This window comes from Sprattus sprattus (genome assembly GCF_963457725.1).
Source record: "Sprattus sprattus genome assembly, chromosome: 17".
NCBI lineage: Eukaryota > Metazoa > Chordata > Actinopteri > Clupeiformes > Clupeidae > Sprattus > Sprattus sprattus.
In genome coordinates this window covers 9,761,154-9,781,153 of record NC_137915.1, presented here as the reverse complement: position 1 = coordinate 9,781,153, position 20,000 = coordinate 9,761,154, and the positions used below count along the sequence as shown (strand labels likewise).

Here is a 20,000-nt window from a genome sequence, read left to right as displayed (position 1 = left end):
TAAAGGGGATTGCGAATCGATGCCATTGATGTCTTCTCTTTTCCGCTGCTAAGTTTCAGTTGTGTGTGTCAGTGTGTGTGCACGTCTACACCTGTGTGTGTGTGTGTGTGTGTACGTGTGTGGGTTACAGTACAGCGTTCTCAATCACCTCGTCTTAGCAGCGGCAGAGAGAGACATATTTCTGTGATGTCTGGGACATGACAGAAGCCCGCGGGCTGATAAGAATAAAATGTGATGCAGTGATGGCTGCTGGAGATACATCCACAGATAACACAGCTTTGCACTCACTCACACACTCTCCCACTCTCTCTCTCTCTCTCTTTCTGCCTTTCTTTCTCTCTCACTCTCTCTATCTCGTCTCCCCATCAAAGTTTTCCCCTCTCCCTTCGCTTCCCCCTCCTCTCTCTGCCTCACCATTATCCTTCTCCCTCTTTCCGTCCCCTCTCTCTCTGTCAGACTGATTGAGTGGATGGTCAAATGCAGCCTGAACCACACACTTTACACCGATCTTGAGGACCAAACGCTGGCATTAAGACCACGGGCCACCAGCCAAAGACCAGGGGAGAGACACACTAACAGACAGACAGACAGTGAGACAAGGAGAGACAAACAAACACTTTACAAACCCAATGGAGCAGTGTACTGTAAAACACCATGGGAGTGACACGGGGGGAGGCGGGCAACCTCAGCCCCCAGCAGCAGAGAGGAGAGAGGTGGAGGAATTAAACACGGCCTCCCTCTCTCCTCTCATACTCACGTCCTCTCCTCTTCCTCCTCCTCCTGATCCCTCGCTCTTTATTTCGGGAGGTAATTGGAATAAATCCGCCGTCTCGCACAGCCTCTAATATTCATTACCATGTTGGTAATTTTCCCAAAGACGGCTGCGTATTTTTCATGGTTTTCAACTCGCATTTATGCCTGTTAGCAAAGATCAAGCTTTAGAGTAGCCTCTGACGCCAATTAAAAATAAGGGCCCCACAGCCCTGTCAGTGTGGCAGGTGGCTGCTGCCCCCTAGCTGCCGCTTGGTGGAACTGTCAAGCAAAGTGACATGACCACAGGTTGCCGTCACCTGCGCCACCAGACTAAAGGGAAGGAGACATAAAAAAAAAATCGTTATTTTGAAATTGTCTTTCAAAAACTTTATTAGATTATTTATTAGGTTGTAAAATCATCCTCATTCAACTGTTATTAAAGTCAATGTGCTCCGTCCAGTACAGTAATGTAATTCACGTCTGCGATGAGACCTGAAAGACCTTCAATCTTTCCTGCTCTCTCAGATGTTCCACCCCTCCTCTCTCTCTCTCTCTCTCTCTCTCTCTCTCTCTCTCCCAGCACTGCCGTGCCTGGATGAGTGCTACCTTTCATCATGGTCCCTTTCATCTCCCCCCCATCGTCTCGTCTCGTCAGGCAGCCGTGCAGTGGCACAAAAGGGCCCCGGAGAAGGAGCTGCACGTCTGGATCAAATTGAGTTGTAATTCGGCCTCCTCAGCCCGAGATGAGTCGGGTCAGCCCTCCGGAGAGTGTTTGGTTCTGGGCGCTTGTGTACTTTGTGTCCGGGCATCTGAGAGCGCCCGGCCTGGTGCAGAGAAATCCACTCATGTCCAGAGGGCCCTCCATATGTAATGGAAGAGTCTGGCATGCAGACCATGCCCTTTTTTCTGCACTGCTGAAGTCTAAAGATTCTGGTATACATACAACAGAATGGAATGTTCCAGAAATGTAAGGTGATATGTGATGGGGAGCGTTTCTTTTCAATGATTGATGTGTCGAAGGACATTTTTCCGTCACAAGTAGGTGGGTAATGTTCAGAGACACATTTGGTATGTTGTTTTTTTCCAACTCTTCCTACAAAAACTGCCTCGCTTTGTATACGGCTGAATAGATAGCTTTCATAAGGGAGACTGGAGAAAAAAAAAGATAACAGGTGGTGTGTGTAAGTGGTTAAGTGGTAAGGTGTATTCATAAAGAAAGTAAAAATGTTCCCTCAACACCTGAACTTCTGGAACCCATTTCCAACATGTTTCAAGGAAGTCTGAGAGGAGCCTTAAAAAGCCCATTAAAGCTCTGGAGTAGATTGAGATGAGGACAGGCGGGTGATTTTGGTTACAGTCACCGCTGTGACCTGCACACTAACACACCAAAAAGAACACAGAGTCTCTCAAAGGAATGGAGGGATGATTCACTCCAAATAGTTTTATTCCTCACTGCAGTTCCACACATTTCATGTTCGATTCGATGAGCCAGACAGAGGAAAATGGTCTCCCTGTCCAGACTCCACCATGCATGTCCTCAAATATACGACAAACGTGTAGTGGTGGCTTGATGTGATGCGATGACAAACGTGTAGTGGTGGCTAGACGTGATGCGATGACAGCAGTGTGGTGGTGGCTAGACGTGATGCGATGACAACAGTGTGGTGGTGGCTCGACGTGATGCATTGACAAACGTGTAGTGGTGGCTCGACGTGACGCGATGACAAACGTGTAGTGGTGGCTCAACCTGATGCGATGACAAACGTGTAGTGGTGACTCTGACATGATGCGATGACAAACGTGTGGTGGTGGCTCGACGTGATGCGATGGCCCCCAGTGCCTCTAAGGTCACAACCTGGCTACTCTCTGCTGTGATTAGCTCTGTGAAGCTATGCTGAGCCCAGGCTGAACTGATGACTAGCAGTGTAGCAAGAAGTCCACCCCATCCCTCTCAGACCGGCCTAGCTTGCCCTCACCTTGACTCGCTCCCCGGTTTCCTAACCCCCCCCTACACACACACACACGACACACACACACACACACACACACACACACACACACACACACACACACACACACACACACACACACACACACACACACACACACACACACACACACACACACACACACACACACACACACACACACACACTGACCCTCTCCAACGAGCCAATTAGATGGCGTGCACTTATCGAGCAGGCAGGCGGGGGTGGGGAGGGGGCTATGTCTAACGCAATTACCCAGGCGGTGGTGCGCTCGCTCATTTGGAAAATTAGCACAGGAGAACCTGCTGTACGAGCGCCAGTCAATTAGGTGCCGACTGTACCCGCTTGGGCACTGTACCGCGACGAGGGCCGTGGGAGTTGGAGTACCGGCTCCTCTGAGGCTCCAGTCCGGAGCCCCCGGAGGGTCGGGGGGGTGTTGGGGGGGTTTGGGTTGTCTGGGGGCTACACTGGAGGGCCAAGAGAGGCTCTGCGCTCAGTTCAGAGAGCTATCATGACCTTCACAGGGTGAAGAAGAAGCTAAACCAATTCAGCTGTACACACAAGCCACAGGGACGACAACGGCGACATTTCAGGAGAGGAGGAAATATATAAACGAGCATTGGAACAAAAAATCTGAAGGTTCAAACTCTGAGGGGTACAGCTTAGACAGTGAGATACTTGTAAAAGAGACAATTCCAGGGGTCAAAACCGAATGAGAGACTGAATCTCAATCAAGTGAAGTGCAAGATAAACAAGCATATAGACATATAGACAGAGCATATATAAAGATCAATGAGAAGAAAGGAAGACATACAGACAGAGTAGATATATATTCAGACCGATAGATTTAACGACAGACAGAGAGATTGAGAGATAAACATCTAATCAGATGGATAGACAAACAAGCAGGTGGACCATACCTCTGTGGGCCGACATATACATCTAATCAGATGGACAGAGAGGCAAGCACACACTGCACCTGGTGTGTGTATGTGTGTGTGTGTGTGTTTGAGTGGAGGGTGGACCATACCTCTGTGGGCCAACTTCTGGAGGATGGTCCGGAGCTGGCGGAGGACAGTGGGAGAGACGTCATAGGAGAACGCCTCGGTCACTGGGAAGGCCTGGCACCTCCCAAACACAGCGTCTGCAACAAGACCACACACATTTAAATTATTTATTTGAATCCACTAATCATATTCTGTACAGAAAGGATTCAAACATATCTCAGAGGTTGAATACAGCTTAGTGACTCATGGGTACAAGAAACATCTCCTACGCCAAACAGCAAGACTACCTATAGCAGCTGATACAGAGCAAAACTTTGCTAGCTGTTTTGATTGTCTCTTACTAAGTCCTGCCAGTCGAAGCCCACTGACCGAAAGCTTATGGACATGCCCCAGACTTCCAAATATCAATACTACAAGCTTACATGTATAGCCTAGGTCTCTCACCTTAGCAACAATGGGCTGGTATTTGGTCAACTTGTCAAGGAAGGCTATGTCCATATAGACGTCATAGACACAGGCTGCCTCTAGGACTACTACCTCCCTTTTAACCTTGTCCAAGAAAACAACATCAGGGGTGTTAGGGATGTTGCAGAACACATCATCAAAGCTGTTAAACCAATCCGGCATTATACGGGAGTGTTTGTACATTGACACATTTGTACTAGAAGGAGGTTGACAATGCGGTCATGGCGTGCAGTATAAAGTCCTTTGAACTTATTACAGCCATTAACAATGAGCGATGGATTCAAAATGTTGGACACACACACACACACACACACACACACACGCACACACACACACACACACACACACACACACACACACACACACTCACAGAGAAAGGCAGAGATAAATCAAAGCATTCCTAACAAAACCGAGGGTGCATGTTGGTGCATTTGCCAAAAATGGCACTCAGGTAAAATTAGCACCACAAGTAGTCAAAATGAAACCCACAGGTTAACTCTCAACAACCTTTTCTGTACAGCTCAATGATTCTGTGGGGAGGTTCTTTGTTCAGACCTCAGTCCCAGACATGTGAGAAAGGAACATCTGTGTCCTTCTGTGGCCTCTGGAAAGGACTCGGGCTGTTTGCGCCGGTGACAGTTTTTCTTGTAAACCTTGAGATGTTGTTTGGGGTGCTAATAGCCGTTGGGGGGTTAGCAGCTGTTTTCTCTCCTTTATTCTTCCCCTGCTCTCTCCCGCTTTCATTCTTTTTTTTTTTCCTTTTTTTGACAGCGCTCAGATAAGCGTTTGGCCATCAGCACACACCTCTTATCGGCGCCTGCTTATCAACCCCATCACCGGGGCCTCTGCTCCACTTGATAGGCCGTTGCTAGGCAACCCAAGCCGAGGCCCCTATCGGCTTCATAATTCAGCAGCTATCTGGGGTTGGAGGAGCGGGAGAATGCTGGGAGATTCGGCCATGGCTCCTGGAGAATATAAATGACCCGAGAGCTGCTGTTATTTCCGGTGACATTGTTCTTATTGTTATTTTCTCTTTCATTTCCTTCTTTTCTTCTTTTTAGTCTCTTGAAGGGAGGAGCAAAAATGTATTTTCAGTTTTACTCACAAATGAATGATGCAAAACAGAGCCCAGACAATTTGGCTTGCAGAAACGTGGCTTGCAGATGTAGCCAGTTAGTATTGGGTTGACTGCCTATAACCTGCTGAATCTCTCTGAGGTTGTCCTCAGGAAGACCTCACTGCACGCACAAACACACACACACACACACACACACACAGTTTAGTAGGGTTCAGCTCAATAGTTCTCTCTTTTGAACAATATGTTTTTTCCTCGCCCATTTTAACCATCAGCTTCCACTTCCAAGCTGTAGGCCTCAGTTTTCTATCAACCATGTTTTCTATATAACGCTCACTGTTAATGGCACTATCAGTGGAATCGGACCGAATCTGAAGCTGAACCACTGACGCTCCAGTGGGAGTTGAAATGCAACGTTTCCACAACCCTTATGGCGAATGGCGGCGATAATCACTTCCGCAGATAATAATAATAACCTCCTACAGTGGGCAGAGTGGCAGCAAGGACACGCCGCGCCTCCAGCTCTGCACTGCTAGTAATTACAGGTTAGCTACTTAGACCCGTTTGGACCTGCGACTGCACTCCATAGTCATATTGAAGAAGCTGCTAAATTGTAGGGGAAAGCAATGGCGCGCAATACAGCGCCTCTTCTCGAGAAACATGACAGCCTCGAAAAGGTCTTCAATTTCCATACATAAATATGCACACCTTTATGAGACATACATCAGGCAGGGGTGTGTGGGATGTCTTCCGAAGGAACACCGAGACACGACAGCCGGGTCCCCGCGGTTAATTGCTAGTGATTGCGCATATGGAAAATTGAGTTATTACTTTCACCATTAAGGGGGCTGATCATTATTTGTGTGTTCTGAACACATGACTGCGTTGCTCTGCTTTCGGCCCACCCAAGACCAGACATTAGGTTTTAATTACAGGCCCGTCTTCTCCTCTGTCTCCTAGGGAACATCATCTGCATGCTGATTGCAACTGTTGTAATCAGAACCATAATCGGGTGTCACATAATCAGCATGGTTCAAATGAGTTTTTTTTTTTTTTTCTTTTTTCAGTTTATCAACAGCTAATGCTGCCTCTCCTGTTGTTTATTGTTGTTGTCGTTGTTGTTACGCTACGGCGGCGCAGTGCATTAGCTGTCCACTCCGCCTGCAGGGGCCATGGAGACGAACCCTGAGAGTTCACCAAGGAGTGAGGCCAGTGAGAAGAGAAGAGAAACTTTTATGTGAAATAAAGAATAAAAAGAGGAACTTCAATGTCATTTCTGGACAGCGGACGCGGGAGGGTTGGGGAGAGAGACAGCGAGGCGGGCAAGAGGGTGTGACGACTTAACAGCAGAGCAGAGCCGTCGCAATTTAGTCCTGCCAACACCCTGAGATATGGAGAGCAATCTGCTGATGGAGAACTATATGGGGGAGGAGAGAGAGAGAGAGAGAGGTGAGAAAGGGAGGGATGGAGACAGTAGAGAGAGAGAGAGGGGGATTGAGAGAGAAAGAGAGAGAGCGAGAGAGAGAGAGAATGGGAGGGATGGAGACAGTAGAGAGAGAGAGAGAGGGATTGAGGGAGAAAGAGAGATAGAGAGAGAGAGAGAAAGGGAGGGATGGAGACAAGAGAGAGAGAGAGAGCAATTGAGAGAGAAAGAGAGAGAGAGAGAAAAAGAGAGAGAGAGAGAGAGAGAGAGAATGTAAAGGGGAGGCAGTGACCATGGAGAAGGAAAGTGAAAGGACAGATATGAAAAGGACAGGCTAGAGGAGCACGGAAGAGAAAGAAAAAGAGCAGATAAGGACAATCAAAGTTAAGAGGAGACTACAAAGGGGGGAAGAGCAAGCAGGATGTCAAAGACAGCAAAAAGAATGAGCAGACAAGAGGGAGAACATTTGAGATAAAGACAAAGAGAAAGGGAGGGAGAGAGGGAGGGAGAAGAGGAGAGATGGAGGGAGAGAGAAAGACACACGGACATGGGGATGGCCATAAAGCCAAAGACTGAATCAGTTTATCAGCGACTAACCCCCTAGTGCTCCACTCTTTGTGCTCTCGTCAAGTCATATCAGGAGCCTTCCAAACATCTCATGCTCCTCTGTCATACCTTCCACATAAGTCTTGTGCACACGACCCCCTTTGTAGCACCACGTCGCTCAGCACAGCGCCGCACCCCCCTCCCCCCCCTTACATAAGCGTCGCCGTGGTGACATAACCACCGGCAGGGCGGTCGTCTCCCAGACTGTTGCCATGACGACCGTTGCAACCGTTGACAATCGTTTATCCTGCAGCCGCCGCCAGAAATAAGAACATTTTAATTACAGTGATTATGCTCAAATATAGATCCACATTGTGCTTTTTCAGTACAGTCCACAAACATGACGGAGGCTTCGCATAGTAGACATGCTTGGAGGGTAAATCTGAAAGGTAGACACGGCACAGGCAACATAAGGTCTCCAGGAGAGAGAGAGAAAAAAACAGCACTGGGGCAGGTTTAGAGATGCGCATTTTTCACTGGTGTTTATGCCAGGCCTCCATTCCTCTCTTTCTTCCTCAGTCAGCAGAATGGAATAATGAGAAGAGCCCCGGCCAGGATTCAATAGGATGAAACGGCAACAGGGATCAACACAGTGTAATTACAATGTGACCTCCTGATATATAGGCTGAGGGTGATGGCTACGGCAATTCTCTTCCAGTCTGACGTACTACTGAATCTTGTTAAAAGCACAGGAATGGTTTTACATGACAGCCGTTGTAGGGACCGCACGTTACAGAATACATCATTTTACTCAGATGTACGGCTTTAAGCTTCTGCTTGTTTGGTAAAGCTGATGGAAGCATTCACTGGTTATGGCAACAGCAATGTGTCAATGTGAATTGAATGCATAAAACACGCAGACCCCTGAATAGCTTTAGGCATCTTTAAAATGTATGAAAAAGCAAATACATGAATAGTCAGAGTTTTGCACATTCAGTTTGAACCGGCCTTCACTCCCTTTCAGCGCTACATAATTCACTGTACATTTCTCAATAGCATGATAAGCAGCACAACAGAGAATCTCAATGCGCTCCTAGTAAAATGATCAGTCTCAGTCCCCCACAACATAAATGTGTCATTACTGAGATTCAGAATCATTATTCAGCTTGTGTCATCTTATAGGTGACGTATTTCTCAGAAAATGATCTTCCTTCTTTCCTATTCACGTTCCCGTCAATCTCCCTTAACAAGCTTCGTTGAGGCTGCAGCTGTTTTGCTATGCGTGCCCAGCACGATGCCGTGGAAACATAAGCACTGAACACACAGATGCCACGCTCGTGCGATGATTCATGACATGGGTTATCTGGATGTGGCTGCAGTGAGGCCTTCTCTCCACAAGATGGAGACTGGATTAGGCACAAAAAAAAATGGACATAGAAAAATGGCAGGTAATGGATACTGCTGACAAATTCATCTCTTTCCTCTGCTTCATCTTGTGGGTCCGAGGTACTTTCAGTCAGTGGTGCAGATGGGATTTTTGAACTGGGGAGGACGCTAACATCGCCTAATCAGTTGTGCAGAGTTTTAAACTTATGATTGTGGCCTTACGTAGAGAGAGTGGTGGGGACACATCAGAGTCACTATGAATCTGGGGGGGACATGTCCCCAGTGCTATCTGTGCCCCTGCTTGCAGTGACCCCTGGTTGACTCCTGGTTGACTCCTTTAAAAGTACAATCGACAGAGCTAAATATGGCACTGGTATTGATCCGTTCCTTAGAGCTGTTAATCAAGGAGCTCAATCGGTCAATACTTCGACTAAGTCGACAGAGACTTGCATCTACGACCTAAACCGTGTAGGCTCTGAAATATGTCCTAATATGGCATCTGAAATGTGAAAGATGACTCGGCTTGGTCACATCCGTCGGGTCTGTGCTTTTACAGGCGCACAAAAGAGCCTTCTTTATTCGACAAAAAAATGTAAGGTCAGGAGAGGCCCCTGAGGGTTGAGAGTGAGTTTAATAATTGCTATGAATCAGACTATGGATAAAGAAAAGCCCACAAGTCTCTCGGAATTAAATAATATAATGGATTTAATATAAATGGATCTGTGCTTTCACAACACAGAGGAGGTGAAAATTTCCAGAAATATCCGGTGCGTCTCCTCACCTCGCCTCCCTCGGAGCCGAGAAGCCATCTGTGGAGGTGTGAGCGGCGCCACCAGTTATTCTTAACTGCTAGATTCTAAACGTCCACGTTTCCTCTTCTGTGGGAAGCGTGACACACTCCAACAACAAGTGAGTGTGTTTTAATAGCACTCTTTTGGTCTAGTCTTTAAATACTTTGGAATTAAATCATGATATGCCGTTTGCAATCTCTGAGTTGTCAGGTGTTGACAGCGAAACAGGTATGCTTGAGCAAGCCAAGCTAAGTTTTGACAGTGCCAAAGGGGAGACCCACTTGGGTGCCACCCAAGCATTCACGCGGTTTGATGAGCCAAACACAGATGGAGGTGTGTATGACTAAGAAGGATTTTTTTTTTTGGTTTAGTTTTTTTTAAACAGCGTTTCCCAACCTGGATGTCCTTTAGAGGATGACATTGTTTCCTCTCTTTTCACTCTCTCTCATTTTTTCTATTGAGGAACACATAAGAGAGAGCTGTCTGCGACGTGGCAGTCAGGGGTTTTGGCAGGCAGACGGAATCAGCAGGTCGGCTGCGCCCTGTTTGTCTGCTCTGGGCCTCTCCTGTCTGAGACTGCTCAGATCTGGGAGGTACACATGGTCTCCCCATTTAGCGTTTCAGCCTGGCGTGCACATGACACAGAGGAGCAGGAGGGGGGAGGCTCTGTTGTGTTGTCCTTTTTTCTTCTTTCTATTTCAAGGGAAAATGTTTACAAGCCCAAGCTGTGAGATCATCGGCATCAGAGAGGGAGAAACATTTTTTTCGAGAAGACAGACGCAAGGAAAAAGGAACGAGGCAGGAAGAGAAATCTCCTAATCCCTATTCTCCAACACAAAAGGACACATCGCGTCAATCCCACCGCTATGTCTCGTTGGCTACGGCCCGGGTGTTAACACCAGCGGATAAGCCCACGCCTCGGAGCGCACAACAGACACGTCTGCAAAGAAGAACGAACGCGCGGCACACCTTCACACTGCTGCAAGAACATGGGCTGCACCCCCAGGTCTGTCTCCCAGACGCCCGCTCAAAAATCCCCCCGCCATGGTAAAACTCCACAGGGGGGCCAACAAAAAGATCATTAAGGCTTGTGGGAATTAATTGATGTATTCTTTCTTTTTTCCCATAGAGGGAACAATAACACAAGCAATTAAGGAAATCAATTGACCATGAGGGGTACGATATTATGAACAGTTCCCGTCTAATTATGTTCCAACTGTTTTCTTTTGTTTGCTCGTTCGCGAGTCGATAAGCACAGTGTGAATCAGCAAGCCTTAATACTGAGCTTTAACTTTTAGAGACACTGCTGTTCTAGATGACTGTTTTGATTGACTCCTACGTTCAGGTGTTCAAATGTGCTCGCAGGCCTTTGTACTGTCTACATCCGAGTACAAAAAAGTGGAACGGTATACCAACACATTTCATTTATCGACTAAAGAACTGATCGATGAATGAATGAGCCAGCCCCATCATAAATACACGTGTAATGAACACACTTTGTATAAAGAGTAACCCTAGAGTCCTGAAACACAGACATACTATACAAAGAGAGAGAGAGACAGAGAGACATACATACATACATACATACATACATACATACATACATACATACATACATACATACATACATACATAGACAGGCAGATCTAGAGAAAGAGAGAGAGAGAGACAGACAGACAGACATACATAGACAGGCGGATCTAGAGAAAGAGAGAGAGACAGAGAGACAGACAGACAGACAGACAGAGAGACAGACAGACAGACAGAAGAGAAGAGAATGTAGGGTCATTATAGAATAATGAATTAAAAAGCCTAGACTAGTAGTTCAAATCAGTTTGAAAGATCCGCTTTAAAAGAAGTTTAGCACTCTGTTGTACTCTACCACGGCAGCCACCAAAGCCCTGGGGACGTGGAAGGACACCAATAAAACCAAAGCGCTACACCGTTACAGACTTCTGCATGACAGACTTAAGAGAGGGATGTTATTCAAAGGGGTGCTTGGTCATGCTCAATAAATCTCCTGCAGTAACTGGCAGTAAACATGACGGACTGGCCTGCTTCGGACACGGGCATTAAAAATAAACATCAACAAGGGGGGAAGAATTCTAGAGGTCAATGAGGTCAGAGAATAGAAGAAAGAATAGAAAAGCCTTTATTGTCATTGTATATGCATACAACGGAATTTGGAGTGCTTCTCCTGTTGGTGCGACGAGGGACAACATATGACACAACAACAACATATCACACAACAATATTACATATCTAAAAACGGTAGGAATAGCAGAAAAAAAAGAGATAAATATTAAGAGTACAACAAAGCGCCGTGGAAAGAGGTCAATGAAGCAATGTTGAATTTGCTTCAGTGCAAACTTTCTCCCAAGCAGTGGGCCTGCCATCTGGTCCACAGGAGCGAGCCAGAGGCCACGCGGACGGACGGAAGTAAGAGAGAGCAGCAGCATCCTCTGGTGACAAAGCATCCTAAAGACGCTTAGCAGGAGCAGAAAACAGAAGCATGAGTCAGACGGCTTTTATAAACGCTGCGGTGGCCTCCGTTGTCAGGAAGTCTGCCTACATCATCATGATGCAGGGCGGCGGTTCTGCTTTACTCCCGAGAGGAGCGCTTCCTGACGTTCCCATGGGGATCCGTCTGACGGTAGACCCCAGAATTACCATTAGCGGAAAAGCGAAGACAGAGGGAAAATGTCAAGCGACAAACAAGCCTATCTGTTTGTGGGCGCCGTGCATCCTAAGGCATCTTTCACGGTATCTCCTGGGCAAATGACAGGAAAGGTCAGGCAACAGTGATAGGTAGGAGCTTGCATACAAACACAGCCCTGCCACATTCGCGAAGGATGCTAAGTCGCACACAGGCTTTTAAATCCTTTATAGAGTCGCACAGTTTTAAAACAAACATATCAGAACTAATAAGGACAGCTGAGGGGATTTGATGTATAAAAGAAGACATCTTTCACAGTATCTTCTGAGCAAATGACAGGAAAGGTCAGGCACTTATTATAGGAAAGCGCTTGCACACAATCACAGCCCTGTCACATTTGCGAAGGAAGCTTAATATGAGATTTCTCACACAGGCTCTTTAATCCTTTATAGAGCCGCACACTTTTAAAGCAAACATATCAGAACTAAGAGGAAAAATTGAGGGGATCTGATGTCTGAAAGATGAATTTCCTGCTTTCTGTTTTGTATCAGCTAGGGGTGCTTATAACTATGTATTAACATACTTATTACATGACTGAGAAACACACCGCATGCTCCCTTCATCCAAAGCCCCCACTTAGTTTATGCTCGGTATATGGCAGATGGAGGAGCAGACATCTAAACCAAATCTCACAATGTCCCCAGGCATGTACACCATTACCTACACCTTCTACAAAGTAGACCAACTCTACGTGAACCTGCATCATTTTCACTGCCGGTACAAACCTCTCCACACATTGTAAACCCAGACAGTTCTACTAACTTACGATTTAAATGTATTGGAACTCTACTAAGTGAACCTGCATCATTTTCTCTGCCGGTACAAAACCTCTTCACACCAGCAGATTTGGAGCAGGGTGGATGTGAGAGGATAATTGACTGCCGGCTGCTTCACGCCTCAAAAACAGAAGCGCTGGGTACTGAATGGGAATGGGCAAACCAATAAGCACCACAGGCATGTGGGCAGGCCGGCCCGTACTGCCAGGAAGCGGAGGCTGCCGAGTGTTATATGAGTTTGGTTATTATTAAACACAACAGGGGGGGCCGCGGCGGCACAAGATTAAAATGCCTGTAAATAAAAACGGGAAGTTCGCCCGGTGATGAGATAGAGGTGGGACGAGTCTCGGTCCTTTCACAGAGCACTAATAAGCATGCAGACAAGGCACTACCCTTTCCCCCGCACTGCTAGCGGCGGCCATACTGCCACACTGGCAGGTTTTCTCTGAGCCCTGTTTCATATTGGTGAGGTGTGAGCAGGATGAGTGGAGTCTAAGCCTTCATGAACCTAATTGTTTGATTAGAGCCTCAAGGGAAAATGTCTGTTTTCTTTCTTTCTTTCTTTCATTCAATGAGAAAAAAAAAGATGAAGCTGTATTGAGAGGTAACCATGGAAACAGCGAGTGGCACTAAAAAGGTATAGGTTTCTGTCCTGGTCCAAGGACACTGGGCTGGTTTAACCAATGACACGATGCCAAGAATGTTAAGGAAGAATATCTTTGAGGAAAATATCTTTTAAAACTTTCCTACCAATTTCTTTTCTTGACGAAGTGATTATTAGTGTCAATATGTGTATATATGTGTATGTGTTTGTGCGAGTGTGTCCCTTTTTTGTGCACAATTTCGAGACTTATTTACAAAAAAAAACAGCCCGACAGGAACTAGTAGTTCAAGCAGCAGAACATGCAAACAGGCACACACACACACACACACACACACACACACTATATGAAGTATGCCCCTGACTCATAAACAAGCATTGATTGCCTTATTAAGTCCTAAATAGTCATCATTCTACTGTGACAGCCCTGCTGACAGATACTTCAATAAGCTGACACGAAACGATGCTCTGTGAATGTGGCTTTCTCCCCCAAGGAGGGCAATGAAAAACCATTATCGTCTCTCTGGCTGAGGGCAAAGAGAGCCCTAATATCCAATGCAGTCGCATCTGATGCACTCCGTGATTTCAGCTCGAGCCGCTTTGATTTACTCGGGTTATTTGGTTGCTGGACTGAACTAGGGATCTGCCTAACCTGTGGCCGATCCCTGGGCTATCAGAGCCAACCCATCAGAACCCACGCAAACCCATCAGCCAGGTCCCAGTATCAGCCCCTGCCATCTATAAAGCCATCTCCCGGAACTGAGTAATCTCTATGGATGAGTCAATTTTCCATTCAACTCCTATTCAATCTTCCAGCACCTTAATCCAACTGCAGACTTCATTACTCACCAACCCTCTTTGAAGTCTTCGTGACCTGGGTAGTATCCAGATCATGACTTTTGTGTTCCTTCAGCATTCTTACAATGCGAAACACGTCTTATCGCAAAAGAAAACCTTTCATGAATTCCCCGGGCAAGTGTACCTATACCTATGCACCTATAACTTTAATTTTAAACTACCCAGAATATTTTTTGTATTGAATTTCATTCCATGGTCTCCACCGTATAAATGGTATTCCAATGAACATTATTCTTAGAAACATCTAATACCTGTGTAAAAACAGACGTGAGTCATGTTTGTTTGTTGTTGCAACATCAGTAGCACATGAATGAATCATTTAACTCCATTTCACTGGTTAAGAAGACACATTCTGAATAAGTCAAGCAGCAACATTCAGATGCACTCATTGCTGTAGATAATGGAACAATGGAACTACCGACGTTTTAAGTGCTGTCAATACTGACATACTCATTGTGGGAATAATGACAGTACATTTCAAAGCAAAACATATAGACTCAGCTCATGTCTGAAATTGTATTGGTATCTGAGAACAACTAACATCAACAAACATATACATATACTGTACATATAAGTATTTATAAAACAATTGGGTTCTACGCCACTCGGCCTGGCGGCCTCGGTGGCTACGGCCGAACAACACCCGTGGGATTATCCCTTACCTACCCCACTCCCACTCGTGTTATATTGCTTAAATATATATACATTAGCAACACTGTATCTAACACAACACAATGTCTAAGCTTGGTTATTTCAATGTTCTTGCAAAGGCTGATGGGAATCATTTAACAGAGAAGTGGTGGCAGCAAGGTTCTCCAGAGACCCCATGTGGTCATTACCCTTCCTGATTGTGAATTTACTTTGTTGCTTTACAATTATCTTACATACTTGAATTGGATCAGTAGAACATTGTGTCTGAATGAGTTGGTTCAACACAATAATATAATGTTTAACAAGAAATAAGACCAGTTTGTGTTACACAGCATGAAGTGTCCACAATCATTTACAATCTGGAAGATAAGCAGAACTCAATAAGGGGCGTACATTTGTGTTGGCCAAGGGTTGCTACTGCCACTGTAAAGGATTGTGTTGTATACTATCAGAAAAAAAAAAAATCTTTTAACCACTGCCAACCTATGAAAACACAAGATCTGACCACCCAAGTTAAAGTTATGGTAAACTACCCCCAGGAATTGAATTGCCTGGGAACAGACCTTCAGTCCTGCTTTGCTTTTACCTAAATATGCATATTTCAGTATACACAGAGAAAACAAACAACTAATCTACTCATGCCATTCAAATTACACAACAAACTAATCTTGCACCACTCTCAATCATCTAGACATTAGATGGATTGTTGTTTATTGCAATCAATAAAATAGAATAAAACAATAAAAATAACAACATTGTCGCTGAGGGACTCCACAGATTATGCTTTCAGAGCAAGTTTCACCACAATAGCAGCTTATATATCAAAAGAGAGATACAATTATTCAAATTTTTATAGAACCTCGAATGAAAGCCTTTCCGTACCCTTACAAAAAATATTAGAGAATATGATTTATTTTACCACAGATGTTTTCAGACACTTCAAAGACCTGTTAATCACAAAAAACTGGCATATTTGACAGTTTCTGGTTTCTGCCATGAAATTGGACTAAAGTTACATATGTATGAAGTTACTTTTTTATAAGTGTATTTGATCTACTAAAGTCATTACTGGTATGCTCTCACAAGGTTGTTTTCTTTTAATGTACTTAAATGTAGTAACAGTAACAGTGACTCATGATGGAGGGCTGTCTTATTCAAACATTGATCAGCCTTTTAGGATCAGATTATTTTTATTTTCAGCTAAACCATTCCAGCTCAGGTCAGTACAATGTCAAGATAATGGGAGGGGTGGGGGTTGATGATGTCATAATGGTGTTATGGCCAGGTAACCTTAGAGACAAGATTCTTTTTCTGACCTGAAACAGTTTCAACTTCATTTCATATCTAAACTATGAGGAGGGAAGACATGAACTTTGTTTTGGGCTTACTTTACTGCGCAGTAATGTGTTGTGGCTCCACTGAAACACTCGTAGCCACGCACAGATACAGCAAGCAGAGGAAGCCGAAAAGGGCTGAGTTGGCTGAAGGCTCTGACGACGTCATCTCTCTCACTGAAACTTTTCAGAAGTTAACCATCTCTGATTCAGCGGTTCATGGCCCTTCTGTCACCGCGGTGATAAGCTCCGAGGCCTCTTTGACCTCAGAGTCTGTGAGTGCCAGGTTTAGCCTGACTGATGACGCCTGGCCTCACCAGCCCCTGCAGCAAACCAAATTCGAACCTTGGATCTCTTTTGAGGACATGGAGACCTACCCAGCTGACTCCACATGGCCTTATTTCCCATGGCAGATGCAACCACCCAGCGACCCTCCTATAGTTTCCACCATGTGGGGAGATCTGGAGAGGGTAAGACCCATACAGTGTAATGACAGAAGCCACACTGCTTCTATTTGCGTAGCTAAAGATGGATTTGTGTAATTTTGTGTTTGGATCTTTTTCAGTTCAAAACAGAGAAACAGCTGGCTGACCTTAAGAAAATCGTGCGTAAGGCAAACTGAGCCAGAAGAAGGCAGAGGACAAAAGACGAGCAACAGCTAAACTGAAATATATTCTTATATTTTTATGAAATGAGCTTTTGTACTTAATTACACCATGAATGTCGTAATTTTTTATAATCTCACCATGAATGAAAAAACTAAAGCAAACCACTGCATTGCTATGGTAGAAGATACAATATTGGTTAAAAGATGGCAACAAAGATGGCTATTGGCTGGCAAGGCAGCACTTAACACTCAACTTAACACAAAATCTATGAAGAACTGAACCAAATAAGTAAGCTACAGTTGGACTACTGTGAAATTGGCTAGGCTAACTATTGTTACAGTGCCTGTGTTTGTGTTGTTTGACCCAAAGTTTTATTGTTGATACATTTCAACCTTGTCTGGACATACTGCAAGTAGGCTATGGTCCTGCACCAAGCAAAACACTGCAGAGCTTTTGTGAACATTCTACCATTCTAATTCCGTCACATGCTATAAGAATTCTGATGAAGTCCAAACAGCTATGTTTACAAGTAACCTTGGAGACAGTGCTGCCATTATTATTTGATCAATCTGAGCATCATTATACGTGTGACCATGAATAAGGAAGGTGTAAACATTGGTTTGCTTTGGTATTACTATGGATTGATGTGCTCTGGGCACCCTATGCTCATGGCACCCCACATATACCAACAAAGAAATCAAAACCAAGTGCATCCTGGGATTACCAAGAATCTGCACCATCATGCTCCAAAGAGAGAAGCACCAAAGACTGACAGAAGAGCTAAGCCTTCCTCTGAGGGTGCCTCTTTCTCCAGTGTTTTTGACCGGGAACGTCCTAGTGATCTGCACAATGAGATGTCTGGTGATGCTTGTTCAGCCAGAGAAAACCCAGAGCCGTGGATCTCCTTCGAAGACATGGGCGCCTTTTCAGCTATTACATCTTGGCCTTACTTTCCTTGGCAGATACAGCCACCCATAGATGATGCCAGACCCTCAGGGATGTGGAGTGACCTTGAGAAGGTGAGGCTGTTACAATGAAGTTATGTTTAGGGTGTTTGTTGAAAATGTGTGGATGTAGAGAGTTGCTCTTGCTGTGGCTGTTGCTGTTGCTACGGCAGATGAGTGGGGTGAATGTGGAACAGATTTGCCTCTGATCCAGTGTGAGCTCTCTAGGGATAGGTTTCACTGTGTCTGGAGTTTGATTTCAAGGGAGGTCAATCACTGTTTAAGCAAAAGAAGCGAAATATAGCCCTGTAAAAGGAACATTTATATTTACAGCTATTTATTGCTGTGTGGGGTACGTCAGTTTAAACATAAATGCTAAAAAACCAGACGCAGTCAACTGCAGCTACTAGAAACTACTTTATTTTATATGCAAAACCTAAATATCTTTTTAGTTTAAGAGAAACAAGGTCTAAAACATTCAAAAGTATTTTTTTATGCCATATCTTGCTGTAACAAATGGGTTACAATCTGCTAGCAATGCACATCCACAATACAAAGAGCTGTTTTACCAGGAGGGTCTTCTGCCTGTAAAGTTTACTTGTTACCTTAGTTGAATTGTGGATAACTTTGCAAGGGCCAGCCCAATGTCTTCCAAATAGCATTAGCGGTGAGTGGAACATTCACTAACTGGTGTGCTGGCCACAACTGCTATGCAAGTTTAGGCTATGTTCATATTAATGAGCTATCGTGTGTTCATCTTATAGGGCTACTTTGCCAGTGTTTGATGGTCCACATAGCTGGTGTCTCATATCCTATATTTTGAGCCCCGCCTGAGTCAGTTTTACCACATACGCTGTAAAGTATGTCTGAACCATGTCAATCATGCCGAACTGCGCAATTATTTCCCTATTAAGCCTAAGTATTACAGTCTTTAGCCATAATTAGGTTCACTGTGGGTATGCGTGGGCTGTTATATTGTGTGCATGTCATTATGCATGCCGCACCTTATAGCTAAATTAGCATAATTCTTATAGCATAATTTAGGAGATGAGTATGGGGGAGTGGAAGCATTTCTGCCACCGGATGAAGCTCATTTGTACTCTGCCATTGGAAGTGATCATACCACGGGTACATCTGTGATGCATCTGTTTGATGTGGAATGGGTCTATAAACGTGCAACAGTGCGAATGAGATGCACTACCGTGTAGATTACGCCTCTGAATGATACCCATAGAAAGGAGTGTCACTGAGTTCTTGCCAAGTAGAAATGAGTGACTACAACATTAGGGCGTTTCTGACCTATCAATGCCATCTTGGAAGCTTACTTTATACGCCTTGTAACTTGATTTTGATAATGGTAATATGCCAAGTGCCACTCATTTCCAAGAGGAATGTTCTCCACATCAGTGGATGGAAATGGCAATAAACGTTGTTTTAATGTTTCCAGTACATCCATGAGCGGAAGGCCTGTGAGTGGTGGAGGAGGACCCAGGACAGGCAGAGGATGGACGGCGTGTGGCACAGTGGCTCCCAGCATCTGCTGAGCTCCAGTCACCCACACATCGCTAACTATTTATTTTTCCAATAAACAGACACATAAACATGATTGGTTTTCCTACGCGTGGGCTGCATAGAGCTCTTTCTAACATGGAAGGGGGAATGAATGGGACTGAAGAGACTGGAGCTAACACAGAACTACTTAAATTCTTCTTCGGTTGCGTGCTGCAGTACTTGGCCGTCTCCACGGATCTTCATTATGGCGAGGCAGTGGGGAGATAAGAGGGGACTGCCATTCAGTGCCTTCATGAATATGCTTTCAGGCACCTAATTGTTTGATTAGAGGAAAATTACTTTTCTTTCAGTTGAAGACACAGACTGTGAAACACAAATAGAGGCAGTCATGTTGGGGTGTAACCACGGAAGCAGCAACGGAAGCAGCAACGGAAGCAGCAATGGAGATGATGCACGTTAAGACACAGGCTTCTTGGACGTTTTTTTTCAGTTTGTGGGAGAGAGTGTTTCTGAAAATTCCAAAGGTCGAAATGGATTCCTTTTTTCCGTAAAAAAAAAATCAATGT

At 45.0% G+C, this 20,000-nt stretch overlaps 1 protein-coding gene across 1 annotated transcript in view; it reads right to left on the bottom strand.

Moving 5' to 3' along the window:
- ptprn2 (protein tyrosine phosphatase receptor type N2) overlaps positions 1-20,000 on the bottom strand; it is a gene marked incomplete at its 5' end in the record, with an annotated part of 175,919 nt that overhangs the window by 151,035 nt on the left and 4,884 nt on the right. The window contains one exon of the mRNA XM_080855134.1: positions 3,772-3,885. Coding sequence (XP_080711260.1) covers positions 3,772-3,885 — 114 coding nt within the window. The remainder of the gene's footprint in view (positions 1-3,771; positions 3,886-20,000) is intronic.